Source organism: Tamandua tetradactyla, chromosome 1, assembly GCF_023851605.1.
Source record: "Tamandua tetradactyla isolate mTamTet1 chromosome 1, mTamTet1.pri, whole genome shotgun sequence".
NCBI lineage: Eukaryota > Metazoa > Chordata > Mammalia > Pilosa > Myrmecophagidae > Tamandua > Tamandua tetradactyla.
This window is the reverse complement of record NC_135327.1, coordinates 50,417,272-50,438,674: the sequence shown is the minus strand read 5'-3', so window position 1 is coordinate 50,438,674 and position 21,403 is coordinate 50,417,272. Positions and strand designations below refer to the sequence as shown.

Below are 21,403 nucleotides of genomic sequence, written 5' to 3'. Positions count from 1 at the left end.
CAAAAATCTGTAAATCTCCATCAACTTAATAACCTCTTTTTTTTTTTTGCATGGGTAAAAGACCACTTTTATAATGTATACTTTTATATTAAGACACATTCCAATTTTAGAAAGGTTAAATGTGAAAAAGAATTAAAACCCTCATGAATCATAAAATATTTATGATTTCTTATCTCTATTAACAGTGACCACTATTTCTGGTTTTCCAAAAATACAGAACTATATAGAGAACATTTAGAAATAGAAAATCTGTCTATTAAAAATAGCAACAAAACAATGAAACATAAAATTGGTAAGGTATAGTCAATGGTTTTGGAAATTTTTAAGTAAAGATTTATTTGCTTTATATAAACATATATAAAAATATTTATTTTTTAAAAATAAATAATATATAAAAAAGGTTTATTTGTTTTATACAAACAATAATGTTCACATTATTGTTTATATAAATACAAAAATTGGAAGTAGCCTCAAGGCTGATAATCTCTATAATTGAAATTTTTTCAGGCATTAAAAATAATGCAGGTTCTCTTTAAGCCAACTTGACAGGTGAACTCACTGCCCTCCCCCCTACATGGGACATGACTCCCAGGGCTGTAAATCTCCCTGGGAACATGGGACCTGATTCTCAGGGATGAACAGGTACCTGGCTCATGGGAACAAGAAAGCCTTCTTGACCAAAAGGGGGAAGAGAGAAATGAGATAAAACAAAGTCTCAGTGGCTAAGAGATTTCAAATAGAGTCAAGAGGTTATCCTGGAGGTTGTTCTTACTCATCATAGATATCCCTTTTTAATTTATGGTGTATTGGAGTGGCTGGAGGGAAGTAACTGAAACTGCTGAGCTGTGTTCCAGAAGCCTTGATTCTTGAAGAGTGTATAACTATATAGCTCTTACATGTGTTCCTTTTATCCAGGGTATGGCAGATAAGAGAAAGAAAAAAAAAAGGACAAAAAATAAATAATAGGGGGAGATAAAGGGTACAAATTAGATAGATTGGAATACTGTGGGTCAATGAGGGAAGGATAAGGTGTGTGGGATGTATGAGTTCTTTTCTTTTTCTGGAATGATTCAAATGTTGTAAAAATGATCATGGTAAAGAATACATAAGTAGGTGATGATATTGTGAGCCACTGACTGTATAATATGGTTGGACTGTATGTGTGTGGAATTTCTCAATAAAACTGTATTTTTTAAATGATGCAGGTATAATCATTTTATGTATCCCTAATGTTTATGACCTATTAAGTAAATCAGCAGATTATAAACACAGCATATCACATTTTTAGAAAAATATATACAGGCTTTTTCAGAAAAAAAAAACTGAAAGAATGCATTTGAAATGTAGATAGTGGTCCTGTGTGGGTAGTAGGACTATACCTTATTTTCCTATTTTTTAGAACTTTTTCAAATTTTCTATTACAATATAATGTTTATAATAATTTTATGAAATTAATCTTTAAAGAAAATGAATATTTTTTTAAAAAGATGACCCCCATGCTGGATGATGAGTTCTGGCATCAGGGACTATGAGCAAATAAATCTTTACTTAAAAATCTCTAAAACCATTGACTATTGTGACTGGCAAATATCAAGAGGTCAGCACTTTCCAGAATGAAGTCACAATACTTAAAAAAAAAAAAAAGCTAAGGAATAAAAATACAGGGTGTTCATAAAAAATATTTTCTGTATGTGAATTTCTAATAGGAAATTATCAAGTTGTTTTATTTTCCTCTAAATTCACAATTCATTATAAATAATGGTATTCTACTGCTTTTAGTTCATCTTGTCAATTATCTCTTCAGTAAAAAGCTTAATCTAACGTAATAGAAATGGTTTAGATAGAATGCATTCTCTTCTGCAAGTATTACTATAATTTTGATAAAGAATTGTATAAACCTAGTTGTAATCCAAAAATACAGGCTAACATTGGGTTTAGATACCTCTAAATTTGAATTTTGTATATGAGTGGCAGGAATATCTGAGGATCATGGGATACCACAGTCATTAATTGGAAAACATGAAAACAGTTATAAAGATATCAGATATTCCAAATAGCCTTTTTCTTCAGATTAAGAGATAGGTTTATTTTGACAGCTGAAACAGGACCCTGTAGGACATGTTTAGTCTCCTTGACGATTCCCTACAGACTATCAGAAAAGAATAACCTAATTGGATGTTTTGACAGGGCCTGCACTGATTATGAGAGTGATTTTTGTACATGATAACCTTAAAAAATAACTTGTAGGATTTGTATGAGTACAAACAATATCATTTAAAGTTATCCAAAGAACTATTTAACAACATAAGAATACAGAATATGATACAGGTAGTTAAGATTTCTCTTCTATCATGTGAATGCCTAAATAGCTTTTTGATTATACAAACTGAGTTCATGGACAAATATGATATATAATAAAATGTTATTTAGATATCTTGTGGAAAATATTTTACTCAAGACTAATTAAAATGTCTACCATATAAAGTTTCTTTAATATAGTATTAATGGAAGAATTAAGAAGTGGTTATATATAAAACCAAATAAGCATTTTGACTTAAAAGACTTTAAATTTGCTTTAGTTTTCCAATTTTTTTTTGCTTCCAAAATCCTAATCTCTTTTGATTAATAAGATGCCAATTCTATTGAACTCCTATGGTTCAATAAACTTTAACACTGCAAGTTCTGTGAGTCCCAGAAAAGTACCGAGCAGCTGTCACTGGCATCATTCTCCCCTACATTACTCTCCTTTTTTCTTCTTTACAGTACGAGGGTTTCCTGACCTGTCTCCCGAGGTAACTCAAAATGAAATTTCAGCCCCCAGTTTTAAGCTGCAAAAGTGCCTGAGGCTAAATTGCTTTTTTTTTTTTGTCATTTATTTCTGTCAGTGAGTTCTGAAATTATTTTTATCAAGAATTTTCACTTGTAATTTATCTCATGAGTTTGAATGATGATTTTCTTGAACTATTAAGATAGTGCTTTTTTTCATTTGTAGTATCTCTTGATGAGTATTGCAAACAACTTCAGGAGACAAATAAATTTGCAAAAAATATTTTAACAAATGTATGATATATACAGAGTGAGAGTGTGGATGGCTGACTAGATACTGATGTAACTGAATTTTATGGCAAAGCTAAAAATGACAGAGCTAAAATCAGCTTTCATGAGAAATGGAGACCCTTAACCTATAAGGTCAATTGCAGAGGTTCACTGTTTCATCCCTTTTTGGAGCTATTTGGAAATGCAGGATAGGGCCAGGGAGACCCAGGAAAATTTTCATACTCCTCTGTGATACTGTCTTAGGTGCCTGTAAATACCTGATCATAGTCATGTGTGATGAAGAAGAGTGCTTTTAGGTTTGGGGTGGTGACAATGAAAATGCAGAGGTAATGACATTGAGAACTTTTTTCCCATTTGCATGACCAAATTTTCAGTAATTATAAATAAGCTTTTCTCCCTGCCTTTATTAGGTATCTAACACTGCATAACAAATTACAAACAAGCCTTGGCTTATACAGTATTTATTATCTCAAAGATTCTGTGGGTCAGGAATCTGAGAGCAGCTTAGCTAAATCCTTTGCTTCAGGATCTTCCCGGAGGCTGCAATGATGGGGAATACAGTTATCACAAGGCCCTACTGGGGAGGATCCCCTTCCAAGTTTACTCCTGTGGTTGTTGGAACGGTTCAGTTCATTGTGTGGGTTGTTGATTGGAAGACTTTCTTTGTCCCTTGCTACGTGGGCCTCTTCATAGGGCAGTTCATAACATGGCAGCTGTTCTCCAGCAGACTGACCCAGTGAGAGACAAAGAGAGATGTACTTTTATAACCGAGTATCAGAATTGACATCTCATTGCTTCTGCTGTATTCCATTCATAACAGTCACTAGATCCCACCCTTACTCAAAGGAGTGGCATAATGGAAGGCTGGGTCATTGGGAGCCATTTTAGAAGCTTCCGACCACATGCAAAATACACTCACTTCCTTCCCAGGTCCCCCAAAGTCTTATTCCACTACAACATGAGCTCAAAGTCCAGCATCTCATCAATAAAATTAGGTCCAAAGTATGGATGAGGCTTTGTTCTAGTTTGCTAGCTGCCAGAATGCAATATACCAGAAATGGAACAGCTTTTAAAAATGGGAATTTAATAAGTTGCTAGTTTACAATTCTAAGGCTGAGAAAATGTCCCAATTAAAGCAAGTCTATAGACAAATCCAATCTAAGGCATCCAGGGAAAGATACCTTGATTCAAGAAGACCGATGAGGTTCAGGGTTTCTCTCTCAAGTAGAAAGAAAGGCACATGGCAAACACGGCTTCATCTGCTAGCTTTCTCTCCTGGCTTCCTGTTTCATGAAGCTCCCCGGGAGATATTTTCTTTCTTCATCTCCAACAGTTACTGGCTGCTGGACTCTCTGCTTCTTGCAGCTATGTTGTTTTCTGCTCTCTCAGAATCCCATGGCTTTCTCTCTTGTGGTTCTCTAGCTTTTCCCAAAGCGCTTCTTTTAAAGGATTCCAGTAGAACCAATCAAGACCCACCTGGAATGGCTGGAGACTCCTATCTAGTCTCCACTTAATCTAGTCTAACACCCACTCTTGAGCAAGTCACATCTCCATGGAGATAATCTAATTAAAGTTTCCAATGTACAGTACTGACTGGGGATTAGAAGAAACCATTGTTCCCACAAAATGGGATTAGGATTAAAACATAGCTTTTCTAGGGTACATAAACCTTTTCAAACCAGCACAGGCTTCTTGGGTATAGTTCGTTAAGTATAACTCCAGTATACTGGAGTTAGGTCTGCATCTGTATACCTATGAAGCTAAGAAGTACACAGTGATGGGACAGACATAGGATAATCACCATAGGCATTCCTGTTCTCAAAGGAGGGAAATGGGATACACAAAGGAGTCACTAGGTCCAGCCTGCACTCAAGAAGATTATGCAAGGGCCTAAAAGCCAGGAGACAGGGATCACTGGAGCCAAGGTGGAAGCTGCCTACCACAGTGCCCTTATAATAGTAAGAGAAGCAAAACTTGAAAAATTTTATGAAATTTGAAATGTAGCTTGTTTTTCAGTATGTATTCATTGCTGAGTTAGTATAATTTTCTTCTTTGGTTCTGAATAAAAATTATTTTAGATTACGAGAATATTATAGGGAATTGTTTAAAATTTCTATCTTCCTTTATCATAGCTATACATAGCTATACACTGACTCCTATGTTGCTTAACTCACCAAAAAATTTCAAATGTTTTTCTAACGTTTAATATAACAGTGTTATAGCCCCATACTTATTTCTATAGCTGCTTTCCACATTTCTTCTTCCATTTATCAATACACCTTACATTTGCCATAAAATTCAAAAGGTATTTTCACTTTGAATAAGGGAGCTGTTCTAGTTTCTGTTTTTGCTCTGTTGACTGTAGAGAAATAACTTTTCCACTTCTTTTCTATATGCTACCTTCTGAAGTCTTGCTAGAATACTCATTTCCATCAGTCTAAATCAGTTGTTCTCATCTATGGGCAATTTTGTCCCCCAGGGGACATGTGGCAACCTAGGGGTATTTCTGGTTGTCACAACTAGAGGAGTGCTACTGGCATCTACTGGATAAAGGCTAGAGATACTGCTAAATATCCTACAATGTGCAGGACAGCTCCCTACAACAAAGAATTATTATTTGGTCCAGAATGTCAATCACACCAAGGTTGAGAAATGCTGTTCTACAACCAGTTTTCTTTATTTGATGTCTTTAATGTGAATATATTAAAAAGTTGTTTCACCCTTAGCCATTATATACATCTTTTTTTTCTTAGTCACACAAGTCCTCAAAATAAAATGAAAAACTGTGATATAAACTAGCAATGTACATAAACCAGGTTCTACATTACCACTGAAAAATATAGTGTCATATAAAGGACACTGAGAATAATGAAATTTTACTAAATGTGCAGTTCAAATACTTTTCTTGAGCAACAGGATGCTGCGTGATATTTTGGAATATAATTTTTTTTTGCATGGGCAGGCACAGGAACTCGAACCTAGGTCTTCGGCATGGCAGGCAAGAATTCTGCCAATGAGCCACTGTCACACTGCCCTGGAATATAATTTTATACTTAAGACATATTTAATTTTTTTTTTTTGCATTTTAGAGTTTTTTTTTATAAACTAATGGAACAAAAGAAATTAACCCAACATTTAGAAATCATACCATTCTACATATGCAATCAGTAATTCTTAACATCATCACATAGATGCATGATCATCGTTTCTTAGTACATTTGCATCGGTTTAGAGGAACTAGCAACACAACCGAAGAAGATATAGAACGTTAATATAGAGAAAAAATAAAAGTAATAATAGTAAAAACAAAACAAAACAAAACAAAACAAAAACCTATAGCTCGGATGCAGCTTCATTCAGTGTTTTAACATGATTACTTTACAATTAGGTATTATTGTGCTGTCCATTTTTGAGTTTTTGTATGCAGTCCTGTTGCACAGTCTGTATCCCTTCAGCTCCAATTACCCATTATCTTACCCTGTTTCTAACTCCTGCTGGACTCTGTTACCAATAACATATTCCAAGTTTATTCTCGAATGTCGATTCACATCATTGGGAACATACAGTATTTGTCTTTTAGTTTTTGGGTAGACTCACTCAGCATAATGTTCTCTAGGTCCATCCATGCTATTACATGCTTCATAAGTTTGTCCGGTCTTAAAGCTGCATAATATTCCATCGTATGTATATACCACAGTTTGTTTAGCCACTCATCTGTTGATGGACATTTTGGCTGTTTCCATCTCTTTGCAATTGTAAATAACACTGCTATAAACATTGGTGTGCAAATGTCCGTTTGAGTTTTTGCCCTTAATTCCTTTGAGTAGATTCCCAGCAATGGTATTGCTGGGTCGTATGGCAATTCTATATTCAGCTTTTTGAGGAACCGCCAAACTGTCTTCCACAGTGGTTACACCATTTGACATTCCCACCAACAGTGGATAAGTGTGCCTCTTTCACCGCATCCTCTCCAGCACTTGTCATTTTCTGTTTTGTTGATAATGGCCATTCTGGTGGGTGTGAGATATCTCATTGTGGTTTTGATTTGCATTTCTCTAATGGCCAGGGACATTGAGCATCTCTTCATGTGCCTTTTGGCCATTTGTATTTCCTCTTCTGAGAAGTGTCTGTTCAAGTCTTTTTCCCATTTTGCAATTGGGTTGGCTGTCTTTCTGTTGTTGAGTTGAACAATCTCTTTATAAATTCTGGATACTAGACCTTTATCTGATGTCATTTCCAAATATTGTCTCCCACTGTGTAGGCTGTCTTTTTACTTCCTTGATGAAGCTCTTTGATGCACAAAAGTGTTTAATTTTGACGAATTCCCATTTATTTATTTCCTTCTTCAGTGCTCTTGCTTTAGGTGTAAGGTTCATAAAACCGTCTCCAATTGTAAGATTCATAAGATATCTCCCTACATTTTCCTCTAACTGTTTTATGGTCTTTGACCTAGTGTTTAGATCTTTGATCCATTTTGAGTTAACTTTTGTATAGGGTGTGAGAGATGGGTCTTCTTTCATTCTTTTGCATATGGATATCCAGTTCTCTAGGCACCATTTATTGAAGAGAGAGACTGTTCTGTCCCAGGTGAGTTGGCTTGACTACGTTATCAAAGATCAAATGTCCATAGATGAGAGGGTCTATATCTGAGCACTCTATTCAATTCCATTGGTCGATATATCTATCTTTATGCCAATACCATGCTGTTTTGACCACTGTGGCTTCATAATATGACTTAAAGTTAGGCAGTGCAAGACCTCCAGCTTCCTTTTTTTTCCTCAAGATGTTTTTAGCAATTCGGGGCACCCTGCCCTTCCAAATAAATTTGCTTATTGGTTTTTCTATTTCTGAAAAATAAGTTGTTGGGATTTTGACTGGTATTGCATTGAATCTGTAAATCAATTTCGGTAGGACTGACATCTTAACTATATTTAGTCTTCCAATCCATGAACACGGTATGCCCTTCCATCTATTTAGGTCTTCTGTGATTTCTTTTAACAGTTTTTTGTAGTTTTCTTTATATAGGTTTTTTGTCTCTTTAGTTAAATTTATTCCTAGGTATTTCATTCTTTTAGTTGCAATTGTAAATGGGATTCGTCTCTTGATTTCCCCTCAGCTTGTTCATTACTAGTGTATAGAAATGCTACAGATTTTTGAATGTTGATCTTGTAACCTGCTACTTTGCTGTACTCATTTATTAGCTCTAGTAGTTTTGTTGTGGATTTTTCCGGGTTTTCGACGTATAGTATCATATCGTCTGCAAACAGTGATAGTTTTACTTCTTCCTTTCCAATTTTGATGCCTTGTATTTCTTTTTCTTGTCTAATTGCTCTGGCTAGAACCTCCAACACAATCCTTGTCTTGTTCCTGATCTTAGGGGGAAAGTTTTCAATTTTTCCCCATTGAGGATGATATTAGCTGTGGGTTTTTCATATATTCCCTCTATCATTTTAAGGAAGTTCCCTTGTATTCCTATCTTTTGAAGTGTTTTCAACAGGAAAGGATGTTGAATCTTGTCAAATGCCTTCTCTGAATCAATTGAGATGATCATGTGATTTTTCTGCTTTGATTTGTTGATATGGTGTATTACATTAATTGATTTTCTTATGTTGAACCATCCTTGCATACCTGGGATGAATCCTACTTGGTCATGATGTATAATTCTTTTTAATGTGTTGTTGGATACGATTTGCTAGAATTTTACTGAGGATTCTTGCATCTATATTCATTAGAGAGATTGGCCTGTAGTTTTCTTTTTTTGTAATATCTTTGCCTGGTTTTGGTATGAGGGTGATGTTGGCTTCATAGAATGAATTAGGTAGTTTTCCCTCCGCTTCGATTTTTTTGAAGAGTTTGAGGAGAGGTGGTACTAATTCTTTCTGGAATGTTTGATAGAATTCACATGTGAAGCCATCTGGTCCTGGACTTTTCTTTTTAGGAAGCTTTTGAATGACTAATTCAATTTCTTTACTTGTGATTGATTGGTTTGTTGAGGTCATCTATGTCTTCCTGAGTCAAAGTTGGTTGTTCATGTCTTTCCAGGAACCCGTCCATTTCATCTAAATTGTTGTATTTATTAGCATACAGTTGTTCATAGTATCCTGTTATTACCTCCTTTATTTCTGTGAGGTCAGTAGTTATGTCTCCTCTTCCATTTCTGATCTTATTTATTTGCATCCTCTCTCTTCTTCTTTTTGTCAGTCTTGCTAAGGGCCCATCAATCTTATTGATTTTCTCATAGAACCAACTTCTGGTCTTATTGATTTTCTCTATTGTTTTCATGTTTTCAATTTCATTTATTTCTGCTCTAATCTTTGTTATATCTTTCCTTTTGCTTGCTTTGGGATTAGTTTGCTGTTCTTTCTCCAGTTCTTCCAAGTGGACAGTTAATTCCTGCATTTTTGCCTTTTCTTCTTTTCTGATATAGGCATTTAGGGCAATAAATTTCCCTCTTAGCACTGCCTTTGCTGCGTCCCATAAGTTTTGATATGTTGTGTTTTCATTTTCATTCGCCTCGAGGTATTTGCTAATTTCTCTTGCAATTTCTTCCTTGACCCACTCGTTGTTTAAGAGTGTGTTGTTGAGCCTCCACATATTTGTGAATTTTCTGGCACTCCGCCTATTATTGATTTCCAACTTCATTCCTTTATGATCCGAGAAAGTGTTGTGTATGATTTCAATCTTTTTAAATTTGTTAAGACTTGCTTTGTGACCCAGCATATGGTCTATCTTTGAGAATGATCCATGAGCACTTGAGAAAAAGGTGTATCCTTCTGTTGTGGGATGTAATGTCCTATAAATGTCTGCTAAGTCTAGCTCATTTATAGTAATATTCAGATTCTCTATTTCTTTATTGATCCTCTGTCTGGATGTTCTGTCCATTGATGAGAGTGGTGAATTGAAGTCTCCAACTATTATGGTATATGAGTCTATTTCCCTTTTCAGTGTTTGCAGTGTATTCCTCACGTATTTTGGGGCATTCTGGTTCGGTGCGTAAATATTTATGATTGTTATGTCTTCTTGTTTAATTGTTCCTTTTATTAGTATATAGTGTCCTTCTTTGTCTCTTTTAACTGTTTTACATTTGAAGTCTAATTTGTTGGATGTTAGTATAGCCACTCCTGCTCTTTTCTGGTTGTTATTTGCATGAAATATCTTTTCCCAACCTTTCACTTTCAACCTATGTTTATCTTTGGGTCTAAGATGTGTTTCCTGTAGACAGCATATAGAAGGATCCTGCTTTTTAATCCATTCTGCCAATCTATGTCTTTTGATTGGGGAATTCAGTCCATTAACATTTAGTGTTATTACTGTTTGGATAATATTTTCCTCTAACATTTTGCCTTTTGTATTATATATATCATATCTGACTTTCCTTCTTTCTACACTCTTCTCCATACCTCTCTCTTCTGTCGTTTTGTATCTGACTCTAGTGCTCCCTTTAGTATTTCTTGCAGAGCTGGTCTCTTGGTCACAAATTCTCTCAGTGACTCTTTGTCTGAGAATGTTTTAATTTCTCCCTCATTTTTGAAGGACAATTTTGCTGGATATAGGAGTCTTGGTTGGCAGTTTTTCTCTTTTAGTAATTTAAATATATCATCCCACTGTCTTCTAGCTTCCATGGTTTCTGCTGAGAAATCTACACATAGTCTTATTGGGTTTCCCTTGTATGTGATGGATTGTTTTTCTCTTGCTGCTTTCCAGATCCTCTCTTTCTCTTTGACCTCTGACATTCTAACTAGTAAGTGTCTTGGAGAACGCCTATTTGGGTCTAATCTCTTTGGGGTGTGCTGCACTGCTTGGATCTCTAATTTTAGGTCTTTCATAAGAGTTGGGAAATTTTCAGTGATAATTTCTTCCATTAGTTTTTCTCCTCCTTTTCCCTTCTCTTCTCCTTCTGGGACACCCACAACACGTATATTTGTGCGGTTCATATTGTCCTTGAGTTCCCTGATACCCTGTTCAAATTTTTCCATTCTTTTTCCGATAGTTTCTGTTTCTTTTTGGAATTCAGATGTTCCATCCTCCAAATCACTAATTCTATCTTCTGTCTCCTTAAATCTATCATTGTAGGTATCCATTGTTTTTTCCATCTTTTCTACTTTATCCTTCACTTCCATAAGTTCTGTGATTTGTTTTTTCAGTTTTTCTATTTCTTCTTTTTGTTCAGCCCATGTCTTCTTCATGTCCTCCCTCAATTTATCGATTTCATTTTTGAAGAGGTTTTCCATTTCTGTTCGTATATTCAGGATTAGTTGTCTCAGCTCCTGTATCTCATTTGAACTATTGGTTTGTTCCTTTGACTGGGCCATATTTTCAATCTTCTGAGCGTGGGCCTTTATCTTCTGCTGGCATCTCGGCATTTAGTCAGATTTCCCTGGGTGTCGGACCCAACAAGGTTGTAAGATTTTTCTGTGAAATCTCTGGGTTCTGTTTTTCTTATCCTGCCCAGTAGGTGGCGCTCGTGACACACGTTTGTCTCACGTGCTTGGAAGGGATCCCCCCGGTCACCGTTCTCCGCAGTCTGGGGATTTCCGATCCAATTCTCTCAGTTGGTCCGGGGGGCCGCGTGTGGTGGGGGCGTCAGCTGCCGTGGCTTGAGGGGACCCTGTGGCTCCTTTATTAATTCCCCTATTGGTGTTTGGTTGGACCCAGTCCCTGCCACTGTTGGAAATTCCCTCCTCTCCCTGGAGGGGTGTCGGTCGCCGGCCGCCGCAGCCCAGGGAATCCGCCACCGGACCAGGGAGCCGCCCGCGGGGGAGGGGCGTTGGTCACCGGCCGCAGCGGCCCGGGGAATTCGCCGCCGGTCCAGGAAGCCGCTCGCGGGGGATGGGCGTTGGTCGCCGGCCGCCGCGGCCTGGGGAATTCGCCACCGGACCAGAAAGCCGCCCGCGGGGGAAGGGCGTCGGTCGCTGGCCTCAGTGGCCTGGGGAATTCGCCGCTGGTCCCGGAAGCCGCCTGTGAAAGAGGGGCGCCGGCCGCCGCGGCTTGGGAAACTTGCCTCTCCAAGACTCTCAGCCGGCCCGGGAAGGAGGGAGGGAGGTGCTCTGGCCGCCACAGCTGCCGCGGCTCAGGGAATCGCGTGCCCCTCGGGGATCTCACCGCAGCAGAGTCTCTCAGTCAGTCTAGCCAGTCCAGAGTGGGGTACGCTGTGTGTCCATTCCCTGCCGTGGCCCCGGGAGCTGTTCTGCACCGTTTCTGTTCACCTAGTAGTTGCCCGACATATTTAATTTTTACTAAGCTTTAATAAGAATACTCAAACTAAAGAATGGATTAGGAATTTTTTTTATTTCTGTATATTCTTAGAATGATGTCAAAATAACAATTCAGAACAATTGTGTAGTGTTATCTGTGGAATCCCTAAAATTATCACGTTATCTTTAATAACAATGTTTCCTATTTTTATTATTCTATGACATTTCTATCCAAAAATCACACTTTTCTTTAAATAAGTAAATCTATAATTTTATGAATTATCTTTCCAAATAGGCAGAAAATGAATATTCTCAGATAATGAATACAATCAATATTTTTTTTGACACCTGACTAGTTTTATAAAAACTAGGAATGGGCTATTTTCTTATGTTAGTTTTTATCTTCAATGACATATGCAAGATCCAAAATCAAATTGGCTGTCTCCACGGCTACCTGTAGGCCACTAAGCTTAGCAGTAAAGCAGTCCAAAGTCAAATTGACAACTGAGTTGGCAGCTTCATGTGGAAGGCAGTTTTGTGGGGCAAAATAATGGCAACTGCTTCTCAAGAAAGACCAGCTTAGTTCTTCCTGGCTACTGTATAATCCACAGCCACATCTTGAAAGCACATCTGGCCAGTTAACAACAGAGGGAGAATATGACTGAATTGACCACAAGTGTCCATACTTCATGTCAGTGAGAATTTCACCGCCATCATGTTCTAAAGTGCGTGCGAGAGATTCTAGAGCACTGCAAAATGCTTCCGCAATGAGGTGAAGTTCTATCTGAGTACATCCACCATCTTGGAGAATGCTTTCTGGCTGGTTAAGAATCTAAAGAGTAAAAGGACCACAGAAAACACACATAGAACAATTAATAATAAAAAACTGTTTCTGAAAAATAGAGTATCTGATCAAAACCTTACTTAAAGAAGGAAATACTAGTGATCAATGAGAGGAAGGGGTGAGGGGTATGGTATGTATGAACTTTTTCTTTTTTCTTTCTTTTTTTTGGAGTGATGCAAATGTTCAAAAAAATGATCATGGTGATGAATACACAACTATGTGATGATATTGTGAGCCATTGATTGCGTACCGTGTATGGAATGCTTGTATGTTAAGAATGTATGTTGTTTTATCAATTAAAAAAACAAACAAACCTTACTTAAAAGTTTACTTCTTGCTTTGTTTTGCTTAGGGGTTTGAAGCATGATGTTAATGGGCATCTAAGGGGCAGTTGGCCAGGCTCCAATCCCTTAACCCAATTTGATAGAGTAAAAATGTATACTATCAGTCATGTTATCAAAATAAGTGATTCAGAGTAAATCCCATCATCAGCTTATGTGTAGAAGTGTCTACTTAATATATGAAGGACAACACATAATACATGTGTTTCACACAAATAGGGGGAAGTTTCAAAAGACTAATGTCTCATCTGAAATATTTATTTCCACTCAGCACAATGTTTGAGATTTGTTTAAAATTAGAACCCACTTATTACCATTAAAACAAAAAGCATTTATGGACATGTGCAATTTTCACATTAATATTTTTAAAATGAATACTTTTTGTCTTTTTTAATTAAAAAAAGCTAATATGACCTAAAATTGTTTTCCAGTTTACCATTCTAAAAAGTTCATCCTAGAAATTTCAAGATAGAAAAATTAATATATTAGCAAACTAATGTTTAAAAGTTCCTATCCTCACTATTTAAAAAGAATGATCTCTTTTTTTTTGCCAGGAGGCTTAAAACAAATGAGATAATCTCTACTGCATACTTTCCCCCCATATCCTCAATGTTGCATTGTAGGTAAGTATTTATGGAATAATTAGTCAGAACTATAATGCCCTAAACTTATTTGACAAGTCAGGAAATGGAGTGTCCTAGATTAATATAAAAATTCTACCTAACAGAATACATATTATAAATGAATATCAGTTTTTAAAATATAATGGAATCGAGTACTTGGAATGCTTTAATAAATGAAACTAATTAAATATTTTCTTGATGATCCAGAAGGAATTGAAGTACCTTGCAGAACCTCCACACTTTCATTGTGACGATCAGTTTTTGTATCACAACAGTTATGATCTCTAAGTAAGAGAACTCCCATTAACAGAATGCTAATTTCAGTGTGTAGTATATGTAAGCAATACTCAAAGAATGTTATCCTTTGCTAATAGGCTAGATTAATAAAAATAATTACAGTAATATTACCTTATATTTGCAGGTGGTTTTTCCTCTCCAGGTGTTTGGATACAATACCAAGTTAGACTACTGAGAGGTAAATGCTAAAGGCTCCAGGGTTATACAGTTTGGCTTATTATCTCATAAAACAAAAATTGCTGAGAATTCAGATAATTTGAAAAGAAGGGACATCTAACCTACCTTGTGTCTGATATACGCAGCCAAATGGGTTTCAGTACAGCCACCTCCCAACAAAACTGATGGTTGCTTGATTGTTAACTGTAAGACATGCAGTGCTGTTTGACACACCAGCTAAAAAAGAAACAAATCATCAGAACCAGACATTCACATCAGATATAGGAAGAAAAATAATCATGCTTTCAAAGTAAATAAATAGTGGAGTCAAAGACCCTAGTTTTAATTGCAAAAGAACGGAACTAAGTACTGCCAAGGTTTTACTGTGATTAATACATTTTGGAATAATAAAGAAGAGATTAAAGAAAGTTACTTTAGCCAGATGTTTGTCTTCATGAAGCCAGATGAACATTTTCTTTCATATATACTCGGGTCTTCACATTGAAATTCACAAATGGATGGCTTCAAAATATCTGGGTCAGCAAGGTTTGTTAATATTTCTTTATAAAAAGATTTCAGGCTAAAGAAATTAACTGTATAAATGCTTTAGGGTTTGTTTCAAGTTGCTTTGGAAATGATAGTGCTAAAATCCAGCAGTAACAAACAGAAAAGCACACAGATCTTTACTACTCCCCACAGACATGTCCTTAAACATCATGAATTCAAGTTTGTGACTAGTACCATGGATCATCATTTTCCTCATAAACTGCATGTTAACACTGGTAGAGAACAGCAAACTATACTAAGAGGTGGATGATAGGCACCAACTAGGGAACTCATTGTCTAGGTAATTCTCTTATTCCCTTAGGAAAAAGTGAATCATTCATTTACATCAGCATCAAGGAGTATACAACTCAAATTAATTTATGAAAATTTGCTACATGCCAAGAACCTTTCAGTTGCTCATTAAGTACTAAAAGTAATAAATGGCAACACATGCCAGGAATCTACTATAATGCTGTAGGTAATTAAATTAGCTTACTTTTCTTATTTTTGTTGTTTCTGCTTTCTATAGTACCTAACGAAGTAATGAAAAAAAAAAAAGGTATGGCTCATTGAAGTGAAAAAAAGCACAATATCTGTCCAAATAACTGTCTCATCCCTGCAAAAGTACATGGATATGGAATTTAAAGTTTATTACCCACCTTCAGCTCATCCCAGGCTGTGTCATTTCTGTTGCAGAGAAGCAAACTGCAGACAGTCACTTCATCAGGAACAAGATGAAAAAAATGTTTGGAGCCAAATTTTGCAAAGCACAAATCTTTCACGCTTCCATAACTACTAGGAGAGACTGAGCTCAGGGAACCAATAGGCTGTGTTCCTATTTTAAAGTTTAGAAAACATAAAATGGGTAAGTAAAGCTAGAACATGCAATCATTTAAAATTATATTTATTTCTAATCAATATAAAAGTTACACAAGCATATCACTTAAATATGAAATATAGGATAAAGAAATAACAAGATGCATCTTTTTAAAACTATGAAATAAGTAGTATTCTATTAAAATACAAATAAAGTACAGCAGTTCTTTTTATTAATGACCCTCTTTGAAAACCTATTACAAGCTATCTCATTATCTTTCTCCAGAAAAATGCACACAAAACTGTGCATACATTTTTAGGGGATCCAGGAAACTGGAAGCCTATTCTAAGGATAAGAAGCCTCAAATTAAAAAATCCTCCACTAACGTGGAATAAGGGTGAAGTGATGGTACGGGCTAATTATCTTTAAAGGTGTTATTATTTTCATCTTAAACAATTCAAATAGCTATATGGTTGAATTCCTTTAGGGCTCTAGTTAATAAACATATAAGAATTTTTTTTGCCTAGCAACTGTTTGTAAGTAAACAGCTACCTAAATTATGCCAAAGTAAAGTAAGTGACATACTTAGGTTCCTTTGTTGTTCTTTGATATATTAAATATTTTGTCCTCCCACCTGCCTTGTGCACAGATAAAATAGTAAAATTTCACAAATCAACAAAATATGAATAAATGAGGATTTAGGATCACTTGAATTGTTTCCAAAATGTCTAAATGTAGATATAAGAAATCTATAACAAACTTCAACAAGAAATATCTAATGTCAGTTTAAAATCTAAAGATTAAAACTGTAACTGTGCAACTCACCCCTTCGGGCATTTCCTTTTCTTTTAAGCTATTGTTTAAAAGATGTTTTCTTTTAAAATAGTGGGTTAAAACAACATCAAAAACCACTGCTGACTCCAAAGAAGTTTATAAAGAACCGAGAAAAAAACCTGAATGATTTTTACTTGACTCTCCTTTCTTCTTCACTTCTGAAGACTCCAAAAGTAAGGAATATTTTAGAGTGATCTAAAATTTAAGAAATAAAAGGTACCTAAATCTCACTGTATAATTTCACATGGTGGAAATGACAGAGGATTTGGAACAAGAAGATCCTGGCTTTATGGCTCATCAGCCACTGGGTATTTAGAGAAAGTCATTTATGTCATTTTTTTGTGTGTGCTTCCTTCCCCATATGAAAGTAAAACGGGGATAATGCCTACTTAACAAATAATTCAAATCAATTATGTTTAGAATGCTCTGTAAACCACATGGGCTTCACACATGTTGGTTGTCCATGAATGATAAACACCACTACTTAACCTAGACCATCAATAAACAGGAATTTTGTTTGAAGGGGAGAAAGGAGGGAATGTTAACTTAGATATAAACTTCTAAAAGTTTACCTGAGCCATGCACCTGCTTTATTTTCTCCCCACTTCCCTCTTGTCTCAAACAGTCTCTTCCCCAAGACACAGGACTAAAACTATGGCTTTTAATGCCATGTTTTGGCTACATATGGGTCAAATAACAACTGTGAACTGGTCGAAAATCAGTGCCTATTTATAATATTGCTTCTATGGGAAAGTATGTTTCATATTTTAAAACCTGACCAAATAATTTAGAATATTCAGTATTCTCAAGCCTGATCGACGAAAAGTTAGTAAATATTTAAGGATACCGTTCTGCTCCTTAGCATGAACAATGAGTTCCAGAGGATTATTTCCACTTCTAGACAACTTCCACTTTGAAGGTCATCTGAGTCTTGTAAGTACTGTTTCTTTTTGATGATTTACAAGACTAAAAGTAGTGAACAAAGATTTAAATCTAGTGTCAAAAATTGTAATCACTACAGAACTAAATGACCATCAAGTTAATGCAGTCAGAGATATTGAGAAATGGCTCACCTCAGGAACTCTTTAGCTTGTCATTTTCTGGCTCCAACAGATGAGTAATTTCAGCCTTATAATTGCTTTTAGTTTGCTGAGTTTGTGAAATATAGTAGATTCCCTTCCATTATAATTCTGTTACTAAATATATTTTAGCCAATTCAATAAACATTTATAAATCTGTGGGTTACACAGAACACCTATTGTGGGATAGGCCCTTCTCTAAGTGCTGAAAATAAAAGGACAGTCCCTGTTCTCAAGATCAGCTGAAGTATTTGGGATATTTATAGACAAAACACACACATACAACCAAATCCAATTAGTAACCATAATTTAGGCAGAAGTACAGTAGTTCATTGGCTTTGTGGTGTAATTGAAAAATAAGGAATATTCTAGTTGCAAAATTAGTTTCTGAATATGTGAATTAAGAGCTCTGTAAAATGCAAACACAAGCATTTTGTGTGAGGTATGAAAGATCTTATGATTTAAGATTTCTCAGTAATTTGTAAAACAGCTGGTTAACAGTTTTAGATTCTGACAAACTCTGTAGTACATTTTGGGGCTGGAAAATGCATAGAAAATAGCCGTAATCACTCAATAATTTTTAAGTGAATTATACAGGATCTTGTTCAGAAACCTTCGTTGCCAGAAATGGTACTCACACACATTGTGAAGCTGGCAGATTCTTAAATTTTTCAAGGTGTTAAACAGTACCATACACCAAGAATATCTCAACAACAGTGTGATTTGTTAATGTAAGGAATGAAAGCTGAGGCTTTACCTGTCATTTTCTTCAGGGGCTCCATCAGGGCTCCTCCTACTCTGTCTATAGCAACAACGTGATGTGCGCTGAGAAACTGTTTCAATGATGGGTGTATGACTTTTTGGCACATGACAAGATCTACGTGGTCACTAACCAGCTGCTTTCCTAGGTTAAGCAACTGGTCCAGGACTGCATTTTCAAGAGAAACTCCATAACTGACCATCACAGTTCCCTCTCCAGTGTCAGAAAGGTCTCCAGATAAAGAGGCACAGAAGAGTGCCACCTTAAGGGCACTTGATCTTTTGATAGGTATCATCCTCATCAACTGAACTTCTGATATTTCAATGAGTATTCCTGGTAACAAAGTGGAATCTATAACTCTTTGACCTTTTAGAGGTACAATTATACTCTTTCCTAAAATAATGTGCTCTTCAGACTTTTCTGGAATTGTAAGCAAAAAGGCTCTCAGAATCAAAGCGCTGATGTGATCTATTTCCTTTGTGGTGAGCATACAAGCAGGTTTACTTGTTAGTATGCTGCGCACCAAACAAAGAAGGATGTGCGTACTACTGAAGTCGACTGGGACTCGACAACCACAGACCTCAGACTTAAGATAATTGGTGCAGAGGGTCAAAAGATGCTTATTTAATCTAATGACAGTGGTGAGTGATAAACCTATTCTCTGGACATTTTCAATCAGGTTGCAGCAAAGAATGGCTGTGAATAAGCCACAATCACTGAAGCTTGATACTTGATTCTTGATTGAAGCTGTCAGGATCTTTAGTATGGGATGGGTAACTGAAAGGCAGCTGAGCAGGGCTGACGACTGTGAAGTTGTGCACACAGAGCCTCCAATGCCATTGTGCAGCTGCTTCAACCTCCCCAAAGGGCCATAGCACGATGTTATGATTTCTTTGAAGAGAGAAAGTGTGGCCCCAACTCTCTCACTTGTCAAGGGTTCACTTTTACACGATGATGGCTTTTTAGCTTCTAAATGTGACATTTTAGTTCAAGTGGTAACTTGTGAAGACAGTTTTTATTTTGTAAACCATACTTTCCATATATTGTTGTGGATTTTAACATTAAAAAAAATTACTCCTCAAGAATAAAAGTCTGAATGTGTAGCATTATGGTTATAAAATAAAATAGCTTCATGCTTATGAAATTAATCGGCATGTAATGATTTAATGACATATTAGTAATTCAAAATATTTATTTTACTTCATTCCTCAATATGTTTTGGTTTGCTTCTGGACTGAGATTTTACAGACTGTTTTGCAGTCCTCTGTATAATGTATGTCCCAAGATGGATGCCTACGAAAGAAACCCCAGCTACAAGAAGCCAGTTCTTTTTAATCCAACTGATTTTCATATCTTCTTTTAATGTCAAGATCAGATTCAAAGCTGCTTGTCTATAAGAAATAAAAATATAGCGTTTTAGAGAAATAATTTCAAAACATTTTATAGATTCCAATTCAACAATTTATTCTAATACTCTGCTCCTTCTTTACAAAAAGGAAATACTAACTGGCAACCAGATAGCTAACCAGTCTCCCAAAAATGAGAAATAAAAATCAACTTAACATACCTTTATTCTTTAATGAATCCCTATAAGAATGCCTACATTTCAATGATTTTGGAACGTATAACACAGCAAGGGAGCTTAAATAAAGTACAATTATGACAGCGTGGACAACTAAAGCTATAGGCTGAGCCCCCAGTCCTGGGGTTTGTTCATATGGAACTTAACCCCACAAAGGATAGGTCAAGCCTACTTAAAATTTAGGCCTAAGAGTCACCCCCAAGAGAGCCTCTTTTGTTGCTCAGATGTGGCCTCTCTCTCCAGCCAACACAACAAGCAAACTCACCACCCTCCCCCTGTCTACGTGGGACATGACTTTCAGGGGTGTGGACCTTCCTGGCAACATGGGACAGAAATCCTGGAATGAGCTGAGACTCAGCATCAAGGGATTGAGAAAAACCCTAGAATGAGCTGAGATTCAGCATCAAGGGATTGAGAAAACCTTCTCAACCAAAAGTGGGAAGAGTGAAATGAGACAAAGTGTCAATGGCTGAGAGATTCCAAACAGAGTTGAGAGGTTATCCTGGAGGTTATTCTTATGCATTAAGTAGATATCACCTCGTTATTCAAGATGTAGTGGAGAGGCTGGAGGGAACCGCCTGAAAATGTGGAGCTGTGTTCCAGTAGTCATGTTTCTTGATGATGACTGAATAATGATATAGCTTTCACAGTGTGACTGTGTGCTGTGAAAACCTTGTGTCTGATACTCCTTTTATCTATCTTATCAACAGACGAGTAGAACATATGGAACAAAAATAAATAATAGGGGGAACGAATGTTAAAATAAATTTAGTTTGAAATGCTAGTGATCAATGAAAGTGAGGGGTAAGGGGTATGGTATGTATAATCGTTTTTTTCTCTGTTATCATTTTATTTCTTTTTTTGTTGTCTTTTTATTTCTTTTTCTGAATTGATGCAAATGTTCTAAGAAATGATGAATACGCAACTATGTGATGATATTGAGAATTTCTGATTACATATGTAGAATGGAATGATATGTTAATGTTTTTGTTTGTTGTTAATTTTTTAAATTAATAAATAAATTTTAAAAAGTAAAACATTAAAAAAAGTACAATTATGAGAATATAACTGGCTTCTAGAAGAGATATGCTACATTTTATCTCTACTTCATAAAACTCATAGAATTTGGTCTCTAAGTCTTAAAAAAAGTCTCCATTTAAAACACTCTTTTATACCAAGACTTAACATTGTCTTTCCTTTTATAACCTTGATTTGCTTGGATACCTTAGGTCTGAACAAAAGCGGATTTATAACAAATCCCTCTTGTAAGTAA

At 36.0% G+C, this 21,403-nt stretch overlaps 2 protein-coding genes across 2 annotated transcripts; both read right to left on the bottom strand.

Annotated features, from left to right (window-relative positions):
• Positions 1–12,326: 12,326 nt before the first annotated feature.
• MKKS (MKKS centrosomal shuttling protein) lies at positions 12,327–19,585 on the bottom strand. The gene is made up of 4 exons (XM_077115227.1): positions 18,546–19,585; positions 15,718–15,893; positions 14,639–14,749; positions 12,327–13,083 (listed from the first exon to the last, which is right to left on the bottom strand). The coding sequence occupies exons 1-4, from the start codon at positions 19,528–19,530 to the stop codon at positions 12,643–12,645; spliced, it is 1,713 nt and encodes a 570-aa protein (XP_076971342.1). The 5' UTR covers positions 19,531–19,585; the 3' UTR covers positions 12,327–12,642.
• Positions 19,586–19,710: 125 nt separating this feature from the next.
• On the bottom strand, positions 19,711–19,899 carry LOC143646431 (uncharacterized). Its single transcript, XM_077115289.1, has one exon. It carries the CDS (start codon positions 19,897–19,899, stop codon positions 19,750–19,752), a length of 150 nt encoding a protein of 49 aa, XP_076971404.1. The 3' UTR covers positions 19,711–19,749.
• Positions 19,900–21,403: the final 1,504 nt, after the last annotated feature.